The 18166-nt window shown below is 35.8% G+C and overlaps 1 protein-coding gene and 1 pseudogene across 1 annotated transcript; one reads left to right on the top strand and one right to left on the bottom strand.

The window, feature by feature from the left end:
• The first annotated feature begins 3430 nt into the window (after window positions 1–3430).
• On the top strand, window positions 3431–5758 carry LOC120186557 (50S ribosomal protein L7/L12-like). Its single transcript, XM_039190454.1, has 2 exons — window positions 3431–3587; window positions 4926–5758. Exon 2 carries the CDS (start codon window positions 5052–5054, stop codon window positions 5637–5639), a length of 588 nt encoding a protein of 195 aa, XP_039046385.1. The 5' UTR covers window positions 3431–3587; window positions 4926–5051; the 3' UTR covers window positions 5640–5758.
• A 360-nt stretch (window positions 5759–6118) lies between these two features.
• LOC120186567 overlaps window positions 6119–18166 on the bottom strand; it is a 47082-nt pseudogene continuing 35034 nt past the window's right edge.

Here is an 18166-nt window from a genome sequence, read left to right as displayed (position 1 = left end):
AAAGACACCCTTTTTAGTCGTTGAAATCCTATCCTAGTCTCTTCCGAGATCTAAGGGATTAAGTTATAATATTCCTAGGCCGGTTCAAAGCCCCTTGAAAATACCATAACCCATTGCTTATGAGGATCTTATCTTGCGTTTCTTCCGAATACTTACAAGTATTTTTAGTTTAGGATTCTTCCGAATACCTATCCTTCATCTAAGAGATGGACATTTCCATGCCTCTTACAAGCCTAGATGGTGAAGCATTCATAAGCAAAGCAAATAAAAGAACCAAAATAAACTTAAATATACCATTAAAAATAAAGTTTAAACATCCATTCAACCAACCACCACCAAATAAGTTAGTTCATGGTGGGGTTCGAAATATCCAAACACAAAGTCATGAAAATTCGTTCCAACAACCCACAAAATAATATAAAAATAGCAGCAAAAAGGGAAGTGAGAAGAAGCCTTCGACGCGCCACCGGAGGTCTCCTCTCGGCCACTACGAACCACCTAGCTCGCTAGCTCCTTTCGGCGCCTAGCTTGCCACTCCTTGGAGCTTTATCAATGGAGGAATATTCCAAGAAAAAAAGAAAAGAAAAAGAGAAAATAAAAATCTAAATTTTTCTGCTCTATGCGTGTGCTCACTCGTCCTCCCATCTCTCTCTCCCATGAGGTGTCATATATAATAAATAAAATATCTAGGGGTAATGATGAGTTTGTTGGGTGCAAAATACCCCTCATACCCCTAGAATCACATTTTGTGCATGAATCTTATCCTCCAAGTGGCAGTGGTCCATTGGTAGCTCTGGCAGGCAGTTACAGCAGTCCTCCACGTGCAGGGACAGCTGTCCAGTGCCAGCTGTCCTGATGCAGAAATATCTTTTTGTCTTTTTCTGCGCCATAAATGCCAAGGCATTTCAATCTGCTCTAGCAACGTGTGATGCCGCGACATTACTTCCCAAAGAATCCTTTTTCTTGCTATTCCCTGCACACCATAGACAAACTGCACCTTTCCCTCAAACAACATCATTAAGAAATAAAATAGCACAACCACCACAAATGCAACTATATGCAACTACATGATCCTAAAATGACTAAAATGAGCTTTTAAACAAACAATAACTTATAAAAGGGTGGTCTTGAAGATCCAATTCTTGAGTTACTTCCTGAAAATCTTTCATTTCAGATGTGGGAGAAGGGTAAAAAAGCTCATAATCTGAGCTTTCATTAGGATGGAGAGTGATATTGAAGTCTCCTTCCAAGATCCAGGGGAGGTGAACTATCTTACTATCCAATTCGTGCAACTGTTGCCAAAGCTGTCTTCTGTTGATGCCATCGTTGCTCCCATAAACTGCTGAGATGACAAAAGGATTTCCCAGGAAACTTCCTTTAACAGATAAGATTTGATCAGAAACAGAAATAGTAGTTAAATCCAGATTTTTCTTCCAAAGAACCCATATTCTTCCATTGGCAGCGAATTCGTAATTAACACTGACATTCCAGTTGGAAAGTTTATTGTCAATGATGTCCCTGTATTTTTCATGTTTGACTCTAGTCTCTAATAAGCATAAAATGTCAACGTTATTTTGAGCGGCTCTTAAAAGAACTTTATTTTGTTTCAGAGGATTGTTAAATCCTCTAATGTTCCAGAAACATAAGATCATTGAGGAGGGATTACCGAGGATGAACCTTCACCCCCTACTGTAGAACTCTTGAGGTTATCAAGCTTACTCTTCTTTTTTTATTTGAGTTCTTTGACTATTTCACTAACACCCAATGAAGCCGTACGGATCTTCCTTTGATGACCTTCAATGATAGAGGAATTCTCATCAACAGAATTAAGTGCCTCGAACCTGTTTTTTGACCCAACTAAAGAGGCCTTGTCTTTTGTAGGCCTACCTCTTCCTTGTCGAGGAACTGATGAAAGGTTTGCTGGGTTAACTTCTTCGATTATAACAGAATTATCTGTTGGTTTAGACAGGATATCAACTTCTGGGTCTTTAGGTTCATTGATATCTTTAGAAAAAGGTTATGGGATTTCTTCATTAACTTGTGGAGCCTCAATTTGTGTTGGTTCAGAACTGGAATTGTCCTGCACAGGTTCTATAACTTCAACATTGGCATTTGATTTAGAGACGTCCTTTTCACCCAAACTTGGGTTGAAGTTGGATTGTGGTTGTGATTCGCCAAGCATCCCTTATATGTGTGGTCGAAGACCTTGCATTTCTTACAACTGTGCGACATCTATGGTATCTCGACAAAAATAGTAGTAGAATGGCCATCTTGAAAGATAACTTCAATTTGCTTTGGAATTTCATCATTAACGCTGATTTCAACACATAACTTAGTGAATTCAAGTCTGGTTTTGGAAGCGGTGACTGAATCCATAGAAATTGGAACACCAATTCCACTTGCTATATAGCTCAATCCTTATTGAGAAAAGAGTTCTAACGGGACATTATAGAGATGAACCCACAAAGGAAATTTTGAAAAATCAAAATGTAATCGTTTTAAATTGGGTTCCCATTTTCTTAGGATAATTGGCTTGTTCAATATGTGCCAGGGTTCGTTTTCAAGGACCCAATCCCTAGCAGATTCTGATGTAAAAGAGAAAATGAAAAGGTTTGAACCAGCTTGACTAACCTGTAAGCGAGAACCTTGTAGACCCTTCCTCAATTGGTTTTCGATGATTCGTTGCACTGTTTGGAAATTTGGAGGCCGACCCAGGAATTGACCCACCAGTGAAAGTCTCCATTCTGAAATGACAGCTTCAAGATCTCTGATGGTGGGGAGATCGTTGGGGTTCCGTTTTTTATGGTCGGGGATGATAGGTTAGGGTTTGGCAATTGAAACCCCCGAACAAATTTCTCCAATCCATCAAGCAGGGAGGCACGATAGCATGGAGAAAACAATTGCATAGTGACAGAAAGATTATCTTGATGAAAAGGAACAGGTGCACGGAGAACCACCGGAGACACGACGGACGGAAATCTCAAGATCCGTTATACCTGCTAACGTGCGCCCAGAGAGAACCAGTATCGTGCGTCAGAGATAAAACACATCTATTATAAGTATAATATTTATTGATTACTACCCTCTTTCAGTCATGCTCTTCTATTTATAAATTTTCCTCCTTTCTTTTAACAAACAGTTTACCTTTCTTTTTACCCATACTGATACTTATTAGTCTTCTTAAAAAATACATTACCCACTTAAATGATTTTTTACATTTAATTTTAATTTCCCCATATATGATGTGACATTTAATAATTATAAATAACAAAGGAACAAAATATTTTTAGAAATATAATATCACTTGATTTTAAAATATTATTTTATTATTTCATCCCAAATAAATTAAACTTGTTTTAAAGTTTATCCCAAAAAAAACATCCTAAAAAATTGTCCCAAAAACAAAGTTATATTATGGCGAAGTGTTTTTCCTAAAAAAATTGCAGTCACTCTCGTCTCTCTTCACACATCCCCGCCGCCAAGCAAGCCTCTCACCACCGTTCTCTCCCAGCTTCGCAATCCTTCTCCAGTTCCTGACCCAATCCCTCTCTTGCCCTCAAGTTCCGACGGCCGGCAAATTAAATAAGGTAACTTTTTCAAACCCTGAACTTGACTCGAAGATTTCTATTTTGAGTTATAGCTCGGTTTGTGTTATCTGCTCTCTACTTTGCCTCTGCTTCTGCTTTGCTTCCTATATTTCGTTTTCTGTTTCTGATCGGCTGCTATTGATGTGAAATTCGTTGGCGCCGCTACCGCGAAACAGTGGCCGCGACAAAGTTGCTCCACCGTTATTTGCAACACTTTCACTAATATGATTGAAATAGAATCTCTTGCTGCGAGAGGTATATGAAAAACATATTTATATGTGGATAAGAAAATTTTCAAATACATCGAGCTTGAAATCTTGTAATCGACTTGAATTTTATTTGATAAACTAGTCTAATCAAGTAAGTTCTAGTCGATGGATTATCTCTGAGTTCAACTCTAATAGGAAAATAAAACTTCGTTGAGCTTGAGCTGAATTTTAAGTGGCAAGTTTGGATTTTAGTTTGAGCGAGCTTTACAATTTTTAGGCTCAGCTCTAGAAATAGCCGCCTGCGGAATAGCGGCCCCTATATTGCCGTCTCCGAAACCACTATTGCAGAAAATAGCGGTGTAAAGCGGAATCACACCAATCACTGCAATAGTGGGCCGCTATTTAACGCCGCTGTTCATCTATCGTTACGCTATTTATCTTTTTTAAAAAATCAGCTTCTTTTGTAAAATAAAAAATCAACTCCTTTAATAAAAATTCGCGACCGTGATACCCTCGATGAATGTAATAGCATCTGTCATATTCGCAACCCGTCCTAACAAATTACATGATTGTTGGCTCAACATTTTTTTTTATACTTGAGATTGTCAGGGTTTGGTCCTTGGCAATCGAAGCTTATGTGTTAAGCAATCTACCAACAGACAACAAACTTGTTTTTTTCTATTTGAGACTTCTTGGTGTTTGATGCTTGGCCGTTAGAAGTATGAGTCAAACATTCTACCAACAGACTGTATGATTGCTAGCTCAACTGGCTATCGAGCTCAACTTGATTGTTGACTTATTGAAGCTAAATATATTGTGTTTTTAGCTTTTTGGCCTTCGGGCCAAGTAATATTTTGTGAGTATCGAGTAGTCTTGACTTCTTTGTTCCCTTGACCATTGATATAGCTCCGGGATAGCTCTAACAAGTAATTGCATCAGTTAAATATAAACATGCAAAGTAAAACATATACAGTTGTGATTTGAATGACTTGGTTAATGTTCATGATCAGTTATTTGTTCCGACAGAAAACATCTTTTGTGTGGATAGCAAGATATAAGTTGCATTTCTGTTAGCTGTGAGAATTGTTTTTCCTCTGCTAAATAGTGATACCTTATTCTTTTGCTGCAGGCGAGCTCTTATCACATATCATTGAAAGTATTTAAAACGATAGGCACCTTTTATTTAATTGGTTGAAGCAGATAATTTTTTCTATCCATATTTTCCGTGAATCATTGTGTTCTGTGGTGCAAAACAATGAAGTTGGTTGGACTTATAAAAGCAATTTGTGTCCACCCCTCCGTTCGTGAAATAATGGGGCCTTTGCAGATCCGGACATTTCAGCATGATTTTGTTCCAAGAGACCCCAAGGCTAAGCCTAAAAAGTACAAATATCCACAATTTTATGATCCATATGGCCCAAGACCTCCACCCTCTGGTAAGATTGTTGAACTGGCAGAGCGAATTGCAGCCTTACCACCAGAAGAGCGCAGACAAATCGGCCCTACTCTTACTGAGAGGCTAAGGCACCCCAAAATGCAAACCATTGCAGATGAAGGAATGGAGTTGGGTTCCCAGGGTAGAGTGGGTACGGGTGCAGTAGCTGCAAAGGTAGAGGAGAAGAAAGAGAAAACGGCATTTGATGTGAAGTTGGAGAAGTTTGATGCTGCTGCAAAAATCAAGGTTATCAAGGAAGTGAGGGCTTTTACTAATCTGGGTTTGAAAGAGGCCAAGGACCTTGTTGAGAAGGCACCCGTTATACTCAAGCAGGGGGTCACCAAGGAGGAAGCAAATGATATAATGGACAAGATTAAGGCAGCTGGAGGAGTTGCTGTCATGGAGTGAGCGAACAGCTGCTTTATTTTTCCTTTCCTTTCCTAACTTTTTCACCTGCGTAGCAGGCCGTTATTGGATAATGTTGGGAAAACACTTTTACATGATATGAGGTGGAAATGGTCTTTCAATCATTATTTTTGAATTCACTTTCAATTGGCAATCAAAGATAAGCTGTTGCATTTTACAGTAGGCGAAAAAAAATCACACCATGTAATCTAAATAATGAATAATCTTGGAGTAAGCCGTTGCATGAAAAGACTTGAAGAATATTCAGTAACACCTACAAGCATGTTTTATCCTGATTATATTACCACTGCTGAAGATGCTGGTTGTTGATTGCTAAGCACCGTCTGCATTGTCCTATTCAACCAAATTGTAGACTTAAAACTGCTAATGAATGGTCTTTGAAATTCCCGTTTCTCCATTTCCCTTCCAGGAGTTTTTTTTTTTTGTCTTGCAACAACTCTTAAGTTTCTAATGTGGAAAGATCAACTGGCATGAGCAGGTTCGTATTGGCAAACGCAATCATATATCTTTCCTTGAATCAGTTTTGCTGCCAACCTCTGATTCTTCACCATTGCAAGCTGCAAACAAGGTATTTGAGTCAAAATTAAGAGTCAAGCAAACCTCTTTAAGTCGTATATTTGTTAACTTGAAAGAGATACAATATCAGATGACCATACCTCAAGGGCTTCACATTTAAACCAAGCATTGAAATTGGTGTGAAGAGCTCTACCCATCCCTTCTAAGATAACCTGCATGGAACGAAATGTGTGCAATTCATAATTGCTGGAGATTTTCCACGGAAATTGCTCTCAACCTAGCATTGGGGGCAGCTTACTATCCTACCTCTCCCTTACCCCATTACATATGGGAATAGGGTCAGCTATTTTTTTTTCTTTCGCTACTGTCGTAACCGTTTTTCGTCCAGACACGATTTTTATAGTTGGCGGGAAAAATAATGTGAATAATAAATAATTTGGGAGTCGCCATCGGCCTTTTGGGTCAGGTAGGTCGAATACCTAAAAATTATCTTTTAAAAGAGTTTTTAAGAAAACATCACTTAAAAGATAAACTGATATGCGTTTATAACCAAAAATTCGTTCTTTTTATTAATAAAAAGGGATTCGTGGTCGGTTACGTTTAGGGAATGATTAGCACCCCTACAACGCCCAAAATTGGTACTTTTTAATTATAAATTGTCTCTAATAATAGAATTTTAAAAATTCAAATATATTTAATTTATAATTATGTTATTTCAAATTTTATTACTATAATTTTTAAGAAAATATATTAATTTAAATATATTTATAAAAATATTTATTTATTTAGAAATATCAGAAAAGGACTTCTAGGTGCCTTAAGACAACTCTTTTTCTTCGATATTAATAAATAAATGACTAAAACATTTTCTTAAGATAATAAAAATTTATTTTAATATAGTAAGATATTTATTTATTCAAAAATATCAGAAAAGGGCTTCTAGGTACCTTAAGACAGCTATTTTCTTTGATAAAAATAAATATTAAAATTTTAATAATTTAAATAAAACTAAATTATAATTTTTATAATGTTTAATTATTTAAAATACCAGAATAGGACATCCAGTTGTTTTAAAACTGCCATTTTCTTTGATATTGAAAATAAATATACAATATTATTTAAAAAATATATATATTTAATATATATATATATATATATATATATATGTGACTAATATGAAAATAATAATAATATAAAATTAATAACAAATTAATATTATAAATAAATAATATTTAAAATAAATTTAAAAGTAATAATATTAAATTGCAAAATATATAAAAACAATCAGGATCAAAATGAAAAGAAACAAAATATTGGTGACTAAAAAAGTAAAATATCAAAATTAAAGGGCATAATTTGAATTAACAAAAAACTTAATGCTAATAATGTAATTTAACCTTATTTAATTAATTCGGGTTAAAAAATAAATTATAAAAATTATGAAGGACTAAATAAGGCATTTAACCTAAATATATGTATAATACAGGTAAGGACTAAATTAAAATAAAATAAAATTATAAGACTAAACTAAAAATAATCAAAAATCAATTTCAGTGACTAAATTGTAATGATTACAAACTTGGAGCACTGCGGACAGGGTTTACCCTCTTCTCAAAACGCACCGTTTCATCATGAAACGACGCCGTTTTGTATCGGGTATAAAATACCCCAAACGGCTGGCCCTTCGGGCCAGCTCTCATTTTTTCTCATTTCTCTTCTCTCTCTAGCTGAGAGAGAAGAGAATTCTCTCCCTTCTCTCTATTATTTCCCTCACCGGAGGGAACACGGTCTCCGACCGGCAGCCGCACTCCGGCGCCGAACACCGTCGCCGACCACCGTCAACGGTGGCCGAATTTTTTTTAAAATACCCTAGGATATAAATCTCACCGTTCTAAGGCCGAATCCGGCATCTATTTTCCCCAAAAGTCCCTGGAATTTCCTAGATCTATGAAAATACCTTCGGTATTTTCGGTACTTCGGCGATGTTTGGTGTTCTCCGGTGGTTCTGCTTCCTCGGTAAGGGTTTCTCCTCTCTTCTCTCTCGATTTTTTTTCTGGTTGCTTCGTTATTGTTGACTGGGATGTTTGGTATATTTTTTTGCTCTTGTTTCTGTTTTTCTCCGGTTCTTCCTTCCTTTTCATTTTTGCAGGTACGATGGCTTTATAGCCATCTCGGTCGCTTGCTCGGACCGGTTAAAGGAATGGAGTTCGGTGAGTCGCCGAGCTATGTGGTGACTCACCATAGAGCTCGACATGTGGAGGGGCAGTTGGCTTCTAGAGGCTTCTGGCGAGGCGGCGATTTCGTGGCATGGCACTGGCAACTGGAACGTCTGGAAGCAGCGGCGGCTGAATGATAACCTAGGTTTATGAAACCCTAGGGCTTCACGCTGGTATCCTGTGGACCGTTGGATCTTTCAGATCCAACGGTTGATAGAAACGGCGGCTGGGTGTATGGACGGTTGATAGAAACGGCGGCTGGGTGTATGGGATGTAAACCCTAGAAGGGTTCAGGGTTACTGTTGGGCCATATTGATATGGGTTTTGTAATATTAATAAATAATATATAATAATAATAATAATAATAATAATAATAATAAATTTAAATTTAAAATGAAAAAATTGATGTCTACAGCTGCCCCTCTTTGCTCATCCTTGTGTTAACAAGAATAGAGCAAAGACGAAAAAAACAATAATTTTTTCATTTGGCTTCTATTGAGTAGGATGAAAATGTTTGAAAACATCATGCACTGAAGGGCTTACAGATGACCCGAAGGTTTTTTGAAAACATCAAAAAGCTCCCGAAGGCTTTTTGGAAACATCATGCACCGCAGGACTTACAGATGACCCTAAGGCTTTGAAAACATCAAAAAGCTCCCGAAGGCTTTTTGGAAACATCATGCACTACAGGACTTACAGATGACCCTAAGGCTTTGAAAACATCAAAAAGCTCCTGAAGGCTTTTTGGAAACATCATGCACTGCAGGACTTACAGATGACCCTAAGGCTTTGAAAACATCAAAAAGCTCCCGAAGGCTTTTTGGAAACATCATGCACTGCAGGACTTACCAATGACCCTAAGGCTTTGAAAACATCAAAAAGCTCCCGAAGGCTTTTTGGAAACATCATGCACTGCAGGACTTACAGATGACCCTAAGGCTTTGAAAACATCAAAAAGCTCCCGAAGGCTTTTTGGAAACATCATGCACTGCAGGACTTACAGATGACCCTAAGGTTTTGTGTTGAGTTAATCGATCGACGGAATCGGCCAAAAGGGGGGTGAATTGGCAATTAAAAATTTCGTGGAAGCTTTTGCAGAAAAATTGAAAGTATTTGCACAGCGATTTACAGTGGTTCGACTTTCTCAAACAAAGTCTACGTCCACTACCTTAGCTATCCACACTAAGGATTTTCCAACAAATTCACTAATTTGTTCTTTCTTTTGAGGCCAAAGAGATAACCTTACAAAATCCCTCAAGAGTATACCCCAACTCTTGAGAACACTCTTTTTCCCAAAGAGAAGATTACAAATTTGCAAACTTACAAGAAAACCTCACAAGGTAAGATGTTTGCACAATTCTAGAACAAGAAAAGAACACTCAAAGATAATTACAAATGAGCACAAATGGTGTTCTTGAAAGCAAAATGAATATTGAAAGGAAAATTGGCTTGATTTGCACAAACTTGGTGTTTGATGCTTTCTCTCTTGTTTCTCTATAATTCTTATTGATCAAGGGCTTCAGAACTTGTTTAAATACACCTTGAATCTCTTCTGAACGTTGGGGATGATTAGTGAAGATCATATAGCCGTTTTAGTATGAAAACAATTAATAAAACAGTTTGGAGCGTGGGGGGAATCGGTACCCCCTATGGGGAATCGGTTCCCTAAGTGTAAAATTCAAATATTTCGACCGTTGAACAGGGGGGAATCGGTACCCACTATGGGGGAATCGGTTCCCTCCGAGTATTCTGGAAATCTCGGAGCCAAACCATTCAGGGGGGAATCGGTACCCCCTTGGGGGGGAATCGGTTCCCTCTTAGCAATCTGGAATTTTTGTCTTTGAAATGGTTCGAAATACTTTGAAAGATTATTTTGAAATTGTTTTAAGATCAAAACTTAATTTTACACTTAAGTAAGGATTAAAAATGATTTTTGAAATATTTTGAGTAATGTTTTGATATTCGAATAATTATATCGAATATACTTAGAAAATCATTTTGGAAAATCTTAAAATTCATTTAACTTAATTTGTTATATCGAAATATCAAAATGTTTTCAACAATCTCCCCCTTTTTGATATAACAAAACATTTTAGTAATTTTAAGATTTTGAAATCAAGTTTTGAAATTACTCCCCCTTACTTTAACATTTCTCCCATTTATCAATTTAAAAACACACTTAAAACACACTTCTCCCCCTTTTTGTTAAATCAAAAAGATTCAAATAAATGTGAAAAATATTAAGCCAATTGATTAGGTATATGTATGCATAAGCTGCTAAGATCACAAGTAAGAGAAACGTTAGCCATTAGTTCCGTAATCAATATTCATAAATAATGTGATATGGCAAAATTAGTCATATTGCTAATAATGATGTAAATGATGCAATAATAAATAAATCACACAAAACATATAAGTTCAAACCATCCATAAATCCAAACAAATTCACAATCCTCAAATTCAAACATCCCAAAATATTCAAAATGTTAAAATAATAAGTTTGGAAAACAAAGTAAAACATAGAATCAAACATCCGTAGGAGGATCGGGAGAAGGAAAACGAGCTCGCATAGCGGCCATTTCGTTAGTGAGGTCATTAATACGTGCGTTGGTTGCTTCATTATTTGCACGCATTTCCCGAAGAATTTCTAATTGTTGAGCTCCCATTGTGGATAAATGGGACTCTATAGAAATAAAGCGCGAATCCATGGTCGCATATCGGTAATCAAATGTCTCCATAAAAGATTGAAAATATGGAGGCATTTGAGTCTATTGTTGTGCTTGCTCTTCGGGCTGCTCCTCGGCCTGCTCAGGTTCAGCTTCAGCTTCATCGATGTCTCGCATTAGTTGCTCAAGCTCGAGATCTTCGTCAGCTTCGGGTGGAGCTCGTGAAGAACTAGCTCCCGGAGTAGTTGCAGAAGATCGAACCCATTCCCTGATTTCCTTATCCTTAATCCATCCCGCTCTCGTTAAGGAAAGAAGGTTAATTTGTTTCTTAAGAGGAAAAACGGCATCTAGACTGACTCTAAGCCCAGCTTTGGAAAACAAATTACTCAAAATACAACCGTAAACAAGAGATGAACAAAGTTTTTTATTAGGAACAAGATAAACGGTTTCAACAATTTCAGCAAAAATAATCTGAGGTAGGTTGATTTTAATATTGTTTTCGAAACAATGTAACCACCAAAGATCTAAGGCTCTATGAGTAGAATAACGACCTCCAGATGGTCGAAACCACCAAGAAATCATTAGATGAAGAAAATGTTCATGAAGGTCTAGGACACTTGCACTATCCCTTCTTTTATAACGAGATCCTAAAATCTGTTTTTCATTTGAAATCCCTTCATTATCTAATCCGAATGTATTGGCTATGTAAGCCGAGTCAATATATAAGAATTGTCCTAGAAGGTAGGAACGAATTCCTATGGTTTCGGTTTCAGTTTGGTCTTTAACACAAACGGCATTAGAATAGAAAATACGAACAAGTTGATGGTAAACGATGGGTTCAAGGTCAAAGAGTTTATCAAATTTCCACTCTTGTAAAAGAGGAAGATATTTAAAATTGATAGCTAACATAGCTTGACGAGAAGGAATACGTTCTTCCCGGATTTTGTAAGAGTTGAAATATTGATAATACCAAAAACGATGATTTCTAGGACCAGGATGATTGAAACACGAATTTTGGATAGTCAAATTAGGATCAATAGGATTAGGATTAGAAATTGGAATAGGTGGAGGATTTGGAGGTGGATTTGGTTGTCGGTGTGAACGACTAGATGAAGACCTAGCACGTTTAGGATTAGACATGGTGAAGGAAATCGAAATAGATTGAATAACCTTCAAATTTAAAAACAAATGTATGCAATTCAATTAATCCCAAAACACAAATGAGTCCTCAATATTTCAAGGTTCTCTAAATCAATCCTAATGGGCAAAGTTTTTGAAAAACTTTTAAAAAAAAATATGGTTTTGAGAAACAATATATGTATAGTTTTCATAACAATAACATAATTTAATCAAAACACAATGATTTGAAAAACAACAATTTTTTTTTTAATTTTGAAAATTTAAAATTTTTAGAAAGTTTTGTGTTTTTGATGAAATTAGTTGTAACATCTAGTTTCTAATCACTAAACAATCAATGCCCGATCACTATTTCATCCTAGAACTAATTAAAACTAATCCTATGTTCAAAATCAATGAAATAGAGAGTTTAGAAAAATTTACCTTGAAAGATGAAGATTGAGGGGATTTAGATGTTGTTTGCACGATTTTAATGATGATTTCAAGTTTAGGAGATGATATTTGAAGTGATTTCCGATTAAAAATCAATGATTTGAGGCAAGAATGGAGATTTGAGTGCTTAGAGGGTGAGAAACGGCGGAAGGAAGAAGAAAAGGAGGGTTTTTGTGTTTTTGAAGGGTTCTTCCCGATTTTAACAGAACCCCAGGGGGTATCGATTCCCCTGTGGGGGGAATCGGTTCCCCTTCAAAGGGGGAATCGGTTCCCTCATGGGGGGATCGATTCCCTCTGCACCAAAATGCTAAAATTCGACTTTTAAGCACATAAAATGCTAAATTAATCTTCTCTAGTGGTATAGGCAACTCATATATTGAAAAATAATTATGTTCAAACAATTAAATTAATCTTTAAACATTATTTGAACATAAAATTAATTTTCACCAAGAATCATAAACTCCCCCTAACTAATAGCAAGAATGCAATCAAAAATTATTATTATAAGCATTTTTTCAGTATTTATTAAAAGTGCTAAATTATTTTAAACACTAAGTGAAGATAGGTTAGTTAAACCTAATTCTCTTCTAAGTGTCCAAAACCTTTCCTTGTCTAAGGGTTTTGTAAAGATATCCGCTAATTGATGCAAAGTATCAACATATTCTAAAACTATATCTTCCTTAGTGACATGGTCTCTAATGAAGTGATGTCTTATTTCAATGTGCTTAGTTCTAGAGTGTTGGATGGGATTTTTAGTGAGACAAATAGCACTAGTATTGTCACACTTGATAGGAATGGTACCTACTTCAATTCCATAATCAAAAAGTTGTTGTTTCATCCATAAAACTTGTGCACAACAACTACCGGCTGAAATGTATTCCGCTTCAGTGGTAGATAATGCAACACAATTTTGTTTCTTTGAAAACCAAGAAATCAGCATATTTCCAAGGAATTGGCAAGTACCGGAGGTGCTTTTCCTATCTAATTTGCATTCTCCATAATCTGCATCAGAAAAGGCATACAAGCTAAAGCTAGAGTCTCTAGGATACCAAAGTCCTAAACTAGGAGTGTCCTTAAGGTATCTAAAATTCTCTTAACAGCTAGTAAATGTGATTCTTTAGGACATGATTGAAACCTAGCACACAAGCAAACACTAAACATAATATCGGGTCTACTTGCGGTTAGATAAAGCAATGAGCCAATCATGGATCTATATAATTTAACATCCACACATTTACCTCCTTCATCTAAGTCAAGCTTTGTTGAAGAGCTCATTGGAGTGTTATGAGGTTTCCCATTTTCCAGTCCAAACTTCTTGAGCATATCTTTGACGTACTTAGCTTGATTAATGAAGATGCCATCTTTTCTTTGCTTGATTTGGAGTCCCAAGAAAAATGAGAGCTCCCCCATCATGCTCATCTCAAACTCACTTTGCATTAGCTTAGAAAATTCTTGGCAAAGAACATCATTAGTAGAACCAAATATTATATCATCAACATAAATTTGAACTACTAATAAATCTTTACCTTTTCTCTTTAAAAACAATGTAGTGTCAACCTTTCCTTTTAAAAAACCTTTTTCAATTAAAAAATTTGACAATCTTTCATACCAAGCTCTAGGAGCTTATTTTAAACCATAAAGAGCTTTTGTCAATTTTAAAACATGATCCGAAAAATTTGAATCTTCAAAACCTGGAGGTTGTTCCACGTACACTTCTTCTTTTATAAAACCATTTAAAAATGCACTTTTAACATCCATTTGATATAATTTAAATTCATTGAAACATGCAAATGCTAATAACATTCTAATTGCTTCCATCCTAGCTACGGGAGCGTACGTTTCATCATAGTCTATGCCCTCTTCTTGAGTATAGCCTTGAGCAACAAGTCTAGCCTTGTTCCTCACTATATTACCACTTTCATCAAGTTTATTTCTAAAAACCCATCTAGTACCTACAGTAGATTTATTACTAGGCCTTTCAACTAATGTCCATACTTTACTTCTCTCAAATTGATTTAATTCTTCTTGCACAGCCATAATCCAATGTTCATATTTTAATGCTTCTTTGATGTTCTTAGGCTCTATGCATGAAATAAATGCAACATAATTACATATATTTCTAAGAGAAGATCGAGTAGTTACCCCTTTTGATGGATCACCTATAATTTCACCATCCTTGACATAGTTGTACTCTCTTTGAAAAGATACTTCCCTTTCTTCACTGGTTAGATTCTCGAGGGGATCATGAGTTTCCTCATCTTTTGTTTCTTCCTTTGATGATGATTCTCCAACGTCATGTCTAACGTCATTTGCTTGTACAATACCTACATCATCATTAACAGAAGAATCCTTCCTCGGAAGGGGATTATCATCGAAAACAACATGTATAGACTCTTCTACAAGTAAAGTTCTTTTATTAAATACACGATAAGCTTTAGAATTTAAGGAATAACCCAGAAAAATTCCTTCATCACTTTTAGCATCAAATTTGCCAAGGTTTTCTTTACCGTTGTTTAAAACAAAACATTTACATCCAAAAGGATGAAAATAACTAATGTTAGGCTTTTTATTTTTGAGAATTTCATATGGAGTTTTCTTTAAAATTGGCCTAATCATTACTTGATTTACAACATAACAAGCGGTATTTGTGGCTTCCGGCCAAAAATATTTTGGCAAATTATTTTCACAAAGCATGGTTCTAGCCATTTCTTCTAAAGTTTAATTTTTCCTCTCAACAACTCCATTTTGTTGAGGAGTTCTAGGTGCTGAAAAATTATGGCTAATACCATTAGAATTACAAAACTCAATAAATCCAAGATTTTCAAATTCAGTTCCATGATCACCTTTAACACTAGTGATAGAGTAACCTTTTTCATTTTGGATTATTTTTGAAAATGTGATGAAATTTTCTAATGCTTCATCTTTAGTACTTAAGAATAGAACCCAAGTGTATCTAGAATAGTCATCTACCAAGACAAATGCATATTGTTTTCCTCCCAAGCTAGTAGTTCTAGTTGGCCCAAAAAGATCTAAATGGATCAATTGTAATACTCTACTAGTTGATACATCATTAATAGATTTAAAAGAAACTCGCTTTTGTTTTCCTTTAGAACATGCATCACAGATTTTATCATTATCAAATTTAAGCTTAGGCAACCCTCTTACTAAGTCTCCTTGAATTAACCGTTGCAAAACACTCATACTAGCATGACCTAGTCTCCTATGCCATAACCAACTATCATGCTCATCCTTAGCAACTAGGCATAAATTAGTCATATCAATAGAATCTAAATGCACCATGTAAATGTTTCCTATTCTATGACCAACAAGCATAATCCGATTAGATGCAATGTCAATGACTTTACAACCATTAATTTCAAATAAGACATTGAATCCTTTATCGCATAATTGACTAATACTCAATAGATTATGCTTTAATCCATTCACATATAAAACATTCTTAATTTGTATGGAAGAGGTATTACCTATTGTACCAATACCTTCAATGTGACCTTTTGAATTGTCTCCAAAAGTCACTTCTCCTCCATTTTTGGCGTTAAGTTCAATGAACCGGCTTTTGTCTCCGGTCATATGTCTTGAGCATCCACTATCAAGGTACCATGAATTTGAATTTGTTTCCCGTGCCTTGTAGCAATGCTCCTTTCCCTACAAACATAGATTAATTTTTGATTTTTGGTACCCAAATTCTTTTGGGTCCATATTCATTAGTTTCCAAAATCCTAGTCCCCTTAGGTATCTATTTGTGTAGGATATTTTTATCTTTAGTAGTAATGAGTTCTTTAGGAACCCACATACTTCTAATGATTTTCCATTAGAGGTTCTTTGGGGACCTCTATGATTGTAGTTTCTAAAACTTTTTCTAACAAAGTTGGATTTTGAATTTCCACCTTTTTCAAAATGTTTTGTTCCAACTTTATCAAAAGAAGTTTTAAGATCATCAATTTTCTTTTGATGATCATCATTGATCTTTGAAAGTAAATTTTGCAAATCTAAATTTTTCTTTTCAAACTCTTCTAGTTTGATTTGCAAATCTTTGATTTTACTTTCAAGATCGTTGTTGGTTTTGGATATGAGTTTGTTTTCATTTTTCAATTTTGAAACATCATTTTTATATTTAAAAACAATTTCTCATAATCCGAAGCCAACCCATTGTACTCCTCAAATAACTCATCATAAGATAAATCATCAAAATCGGATGAGTTAGAGGTTACCTTAGAATCTTCCCTGAATGCCATCAAGCACAAGTTTGCTACTTCTTGTTCTTCTTCATCGGAACTTTCTTCATCGCTACATGTAGCCACATGAGCCTTGTGCTTATTCTTTGATTGACCCTTTTTCTTCAATTGTGGGCAATCATATTTGACATGCCCCGGCTTTTTGCATTCATAGCAAATGATTGGGTCCTTCTCTTTTGGTTCATTTTTGAGGCTTTCGTTTCGTTTGAATTTTCTTCCTTGGTAAGGTCTCATCATTTTTCTGAACCGTTTGGCAAACAATGCCATTTCCTCGTCATCATCATCATTATTAGAATCACTCTCATCTTTTGTGGATTTGAGAGCAACTCCAATATTTTTCTTCTTCTCCTTTTCCTTTGGTGTCTCTTCAACTTTATCAAGGTCCACCTCATCTTCAAGCATCATCTCATGAGTGAGGAGTGAACCGATAAGTTCTTCAAGAGTTAAGGACGATAGGTCCTTAGACTCGATGATTGTCGTCTTCTTTGATTGCCATGATTTTGGGAGGGAGTAGACTAACTTCCTCACAAGTTTTTCATTTGAGATGAACTCTCCATATGATTTGAGACCATTGACAATCGTTGAAAATCTATCCGTCATAGCTTTGATGTCTTCATTTGGTTTCATCTTGAAATTTTTATAGCTATGCGTTAGAATACTAATTTTTGATTTCTTTACCTCATCTGTACCTTCATGTGTGACTTGAAGCTTGTCCCATATTTCTTTGGCGGTTGTACACGATGAAACTCTTCCGTATTCATCAGGTCAAAGAGCACAAAAAATAATATGGATAGCTTTGGAGTTGAGCTGGAACATTCTTGTCTCTCCTTCACTCCACAACCTTGGATGAGTGAGAGGTTTGATATATCCTTCTTCTACAGCATTTCATGCTCCCATGTCACTTGCTCGAATAAAGTACATCATTCTATTCTTCCAATAGGCATAGTTAGCTCCATTGAAGAAAGGAGGCTTGTTGACGGGCATCGAATCGAGACCGGAGTCGAAGTTTGAAGCGGAGGCCATTGATGACTTTAATAATCGATATAACTCTTCCCAAATCGACTCAAGAGGCGATTAAACCTTCAAATGAGTTAGGCTCTGATACCAATTGTTGAGTTAATCGATCGACGAAATCGGCCAAGAGGGGGGTGAATTGGCAATTAAAAATTTCGTGGAAGCTTTTGCAGAAAAATTGAAAGTATTTGCACAGCGATTTACAGTGGTTCGATTTTCTCAAACAAAGTCTACGTCCACTACCTTAGCTATCCACACTAAGGATTTTCCAA

This window comes from Hibiscus syriacus, unplaced genomic scaffold (assembly GCF_006381635.1).
Source record: "Hibiscus syriacus cultivar Baekdansim isolate YM2019G1 unplaced genomic scaffold, ASM638163v2 tig00113716_pilon, whole genome shotgun sequence".
NCBI lineage: Eukaryota > Viridiplantae > Streptophyta > Magnoliopsida > Malvales > Malvaceae > Hibiscus > Hibiscus syriacus.
This window is presented reverse-complemented; position numbering and strand designations above follow the sequence as displayed.

Bases quoted from the DNA above. Each gene is read 5' to 3' on its own strand.
- LOC120186557 (XM_039190454.1), top strand. From the start codon at position 5,052: ATGAAGTTGGTTGGACTTATAAAAGCAATTTGTGTCCACCCCTCCGTT.